Raw genomic sequence first — 4,938 nt, forward strand, 5'->3', positions numbered from 1 at the left:
TTTTTATTTTAAACTCCTGCCTCGCTCGCCTCCCTGCAATTGGGTTCCAACCTCGAGGATCGTGACAAATTCCTAGTTTGTGAACCTCGTTCATTGACATGGCAATAATAAACTGATTCTGATTCTTCTTGGTCTGCTGCCTTCATACATCTCCTCCTACATGTCTCTGCTTGAGTGCAGCTACGGAGTGCGCTCTCAGGACATTATTACCTGCAGGGTTCCCTCAATGAGGACTGAACTAGGCAAAAGGGCCTTCTCCTACTCCGCTCCTGTTTCCTGGAATATCTTACAAAAAGTAGTAGAAGTAATGAGCGCTGTAAACTATAACCTTTTCCTGCCTTGATTTTAATACATTTGGTAAAACTGAATTCATGTTTCCTTGATTTATTGATAGTATGAGCTGCCACTTCTTCTGAGGGAGATTTGAGCCAGGGGGGAGGGACGTGGGCTGGAGGCGGGTCCTGGGTCCGAGAGGGGACCTCTGGGTGACCGGTGACCCGCAGCCAGCCCTCATCCTGACGCAACAGCTTAAAACATGCCTCTCTTGTAAATGAGTCTGTGAGGCTCAGTGAGACTAACCTGTGGAAATAAAGGTTGAATTAGTCTAATTTTAGTGTCTTAGTTCCAAAGTAAGAAGTTATTTTTGAAAAAATGCAGTAACAAATGAGTTATGCCTATCTTATTAATCCAACGCAAAGCTCATTAGACAAATATCTAAAGGCTGAACTACAAATGAAATAATAATAAAAAAAAGTTTAGTTAACATCTGTTTAGAAGCTACAAGTGATTCAGCTGTGATAACAACCAGTAGTTACCAGAGGGCGATGGGTGACGGAGAGGGTTTCATAAGAGCAGTGAGCTACCAGGTGCTGACCCACCTTGTGGCCTATGGCAGCTCCAGCTCTGAGCAGGTAGCAAACTGTGTCCAGCTGGTTGTTTTCACAGGCTGCCATCAGCGGAGTTCTGTGCTCCACATCAAACATGTCCAGGTTGGCTCCAGCCTGGGTGCACAAACAGAGTCAGCATCATGCCCTGTGAGGGTCACCATGATCTGCAAGGATTTCACTGGCATTTTTCATTTAAATGTTTGAACAGAACATAATCTTTATTACCCAAAGACTTTTTATTGATAGTATTAATTTTTTATTCTGAATTTCTCAAATAGTATGAAATGTATTGAAAAGGCTCTGACTGTACCCACAGACTTTTGAAACAAACTGATGTTGAGAAAAACCAGGGCTGAACAGACATGAGCAGCGTTCCACATGTTGCAATACTAAAGCTTGGGTCACCTCACCTGGACCAACATGTGGCAGATCTCCTGATGACCCTCTGCAGATGCTGCATGAAGTGGGGTGCGTTTGTTTTGGCCCTCAATTAAAAGGTTGGGGTCCTTCCCATCCACTGTAAAAAACAATGAGGTTTTATCAAAGAACATGCTCAATATTCATTCAGCCTTTATTTAGACATGTAAAGCCCATTAAGCCTCGAGGACTCATTACAAGAGAGACCTGATTTCAACAAAGAATGATGACAACAATGGACAACAGCGACAACAATAAACAGTTATAAAAAGTCATACAGTCATACAGATTTTATTTTTTCAACAAATACGATGGCTAAAAAAAAAAGAAAAGTAACAAAAAACAGCTAGATTCTAAGGCAAATGTAGAAAACTAAAAACAGGAACATGTCTGCATTGGTCCCTGCCAGGAGTCCAACAGATTCTTAAAGCCACTTATGCCCCTTTTCCACCGTCACGGCGCGGGTCGGATATTTCCGGCTTGATGCGCGTTTGAGGTCTTTCCACTGTTCCTGTGACCGGCTCACCTCGCTAAATTCTGGCCCGGCTTCTCAAGGGGTCCGAGCGAGCCGCGCCGTGACGTCAGAAACACTGTCGGTCACTGATTGGTCGGGGGGAGGAGTCTGTGGAGTCTTTCCAAACAACCCGATCCACCATTTTTTCTCTACCGCTTGCCATTAGCGATAACACGAGGAGCGTATCTTTTAGTATTTTGAAGCTATACAACAACAATAATATCAAAGCCGTGGTCAAATGCAGAAGTGCAGGTGTTGTTGTGCTTGGTGGCCGACGAAAAAAGTCAAAGCGAGCTAGATGGAGGATTGGAGGGTGGTTTGGACACGGTTACTGCTCTACTTGAACCATTTATAGAAGATGGTGAGTGTTTTCTAACTTTAAACATATTTTAAATTACTCATCCCATCGGTTCTGAACATATTTTTAACTAACAAAAGAGGCTGACGCCATAATAGGACAACGTCGGTGCTACGATGCTAAGCTAATTTGCATAAATGCTAACTGTCCTCCGGTCCCGTTTCTCACTATATTTTATCCAGAACGTATTTCAGCGCGTGATGGTTCATCTCTAAACTCCACATTAAACCCTCCAAGCCTCCCGGCTCCTGCTCCATCAGAGGAGTCTACACCTGACAGAGCTCCATCATAGCCCAGCTGCACCTCACAGAGCAGCACAACGCTGCAGCCTTCTGTGCTCGGTAAGATGCAACATGTTCCACATCACTTTATTTGTGCCGATAAGGACTTGATTTATTTTATTTTTAAAGTAAAAAACTAAAATGTTGAATAAATACTGAAATGGGATGAAATTATGTACTTTGTACACAGGGTCCCAGTTACAGACAACAAAATGTAAAAGAAAAACAGTAATAAGATCTAAGATATGAATTAAGAAAAATATCAACTAAAAAACATCTACTAATAAAACACTAAGCACTAATAGCAGTAAACAATCAAAACAATATGTCAAACAGCAACATGAACTAGAGTTTGTGCAGCCTTATGAATATATAACACTGTGAAGAATCACATCATGTTGCTGCTGATCAGTTTCATGTTGCTGCTGATCAGTTTCATATTGATGTGTTCATGCATGCTCGTCTGTTCACACAGACTCATGTCCGTGCTGCTGTTCTGCGTATTGTGTTTAATGTTTTTATGCTATTAGAGCTTATCATATTTTTAGTTGATGTTTTTCTTAGTTCATATCTTAGATCTTATTACTGTTTTTCTTTTATATTTTATTGTTGGATGTAACTGGGACCCTGTGTACATAATTTTGATCCACCACATGTACCACACGTGGTGCGAATGACAAAGAATATCTGCATCTGTATAATACTTTCTGATTCATATATACATTATTATCATTTTCATTATTTTCAAATCAATTTATTTTTCATTTTCTTATTTGATCAGTTTATTATTATTAATATATCTATTATAGCTGTTAGCTGCACCTTTCTTTGTTTCATGCATTTATTCAAAAACAGTATGTAGCTTGAATTAACCACCTTTTTCTTCTTTCTAGTCAAGAGAAAGAGAAAAGAGTCCAATAAAGAAAAGTCTTATTTCATCACTGAATGAACATGAAGAACTGAACCGGACACGGCAGGAACAACACTTGTGTCTTCTTCTGGATGAAGCCCGTGAGACGAGGGACACAGATACACAATCATTAGTTGGAGGCAGTATTTTTTATTTTTGTACATTTTTCACTTCTTACTTTTCCTATTAAACATTTTTTTCTTAAGTGGTGTCCTTGAACATTAAATTTCCTAAACAAATTTTACAATGTTAAGTTCATATTCAGAAGGAACAAAAACACCTACACCCCCCTGAACATAAGAGGATCTGCGGTGGAAGTGGTCTCCAGCTACAAGTACTTGGGTGTACACATGAATGACAACCTCAGCTGGAGCAACAACACCACCAGCCTGATCAAGAAAGCTCATCAGAGACTCTACTTCCTCAGACGGCTGAGGCGAGCTGGTCTGGGAAGCTCAGTCCTCACCTCCTTCTACAGGTGTGCAGTGGAGAGCATCCTGTGCTCGAGCATCAATGTGTGGCATGGAGGCTGCACAGCTGCAGAAAGAAAAGCTTTGCAGAGAGTGGTGAAGGCTGCACAGAAATCTGTTGGAATCAGTCTCCCCACCATCACAGACATCTACACCTCCAGATGCAGGAAGAGGGCCACCTGCATCATGAAGGACCCCACCCACCCAGCACACACACTTTTTGCCCCACTCCCCTCAGGAAGGAGGTTAAGGAGCATTAAGTGTAGAACCACTAGACTGAGGAACAGCTTCTACCCTGAGGCTGTTAGACTCATGAATCTCTAACTAGAATAATCACTGTGAAAAACCATATCATGTTGCTGCTGATCTGTTTCATGTTGCTGCTGATCTGTTTCAATGTTGATGTGTTCATGCGTGCACATCTGCTCACAGACTCATGTTCATGTTTGTGGTGATGTTCAATGTTTTATGTTATGAGTGCTTAGTGTATATTTAGTTGATGCATTTCTTAGTTCATATCTTAGATGTTATTACTGTTTTTCTTATACATTTTATTGTTGGATGTAACTGGGACCCTGTGTACATAATTTCGCTCCACCACATGTACCACATGAGGTGCGAATGACAATAAAGAAACTCTGACTCTGACTCTGACTCATATAGTGTTTGTTTAAATTCATACTGGAAGTTGAGAAGAATTTCCAATTGCATTTGATCTTTAATGAATCCTAAGAAAAGATTACTAGAATCTGCTCAATTGTTTTTATGTTATAAATGTTTTGTTCTAGGATGAAGTGAGACAAAAACAGTCAAAAATTCAGAAAGGACAGTTATCAATTATCAGTCATCAGTTATCTTTTAGCAGTTATCGTTTATCGTCCGTACAACTGTGGCCCGAGAGATTCATCTGAAAGTCCTGGTGCACCTTTTATTTGAACCTGCAGAGATTTGAACAGCTGATCTGAAGCAAACAGGCAGGTGTTCAACTGAACTGACCACTCCTGCTGTGTTTGCTGGTGGTCTCCTCCTTCGCCATCCATCCATCATCCATCCATCCATCCATCCATCCATCCATCCATCCATCCATCCATCCATCCATCC

At 41.0% G+C, this 4,938-nt stretch overlaps 1 protein-coding gene across 1 annotated transcript in view; it reads right to left on the reverse strand.

Annotated features, from left to right (window-relative positions):
* Window positions 1–878: 878 nt before the first annotated feature.
* Window positions 879–4,938, reverse strand: part of LOC119414144 (histone-lysine N-methyltransferase EHMT1) — a gene marked incomplete at its 3' end in the record, with an annotated part of 122,290 nt that continues 118,230 nt past the window's right edge. The window contains 2 exon segments of the mRNA XM_037681268.1: window positions 879–1,001; window positions 1,298–1,404. Coding sequence (XP_037537196.1) covers window positions 879–1,001; window positions 1,298–1,404 — 230 coding nt within the window.

The sequence above is a fragment of the Nematolebias whitei genome, chromosome 8 (genome assembly GCF_014905685.2).
Source record: "Nematolebias whitei isolate Nwh7 chromosome 8, NemWhi1, whole genome shotgun sequence".
NCBI classification, from domain to species: Eukaryota; Metazoa; Chordata; class Actinopteri; order Cyprinodontiformes; family Rivulidae; genus Nematolebias; species Nematolebias whitei.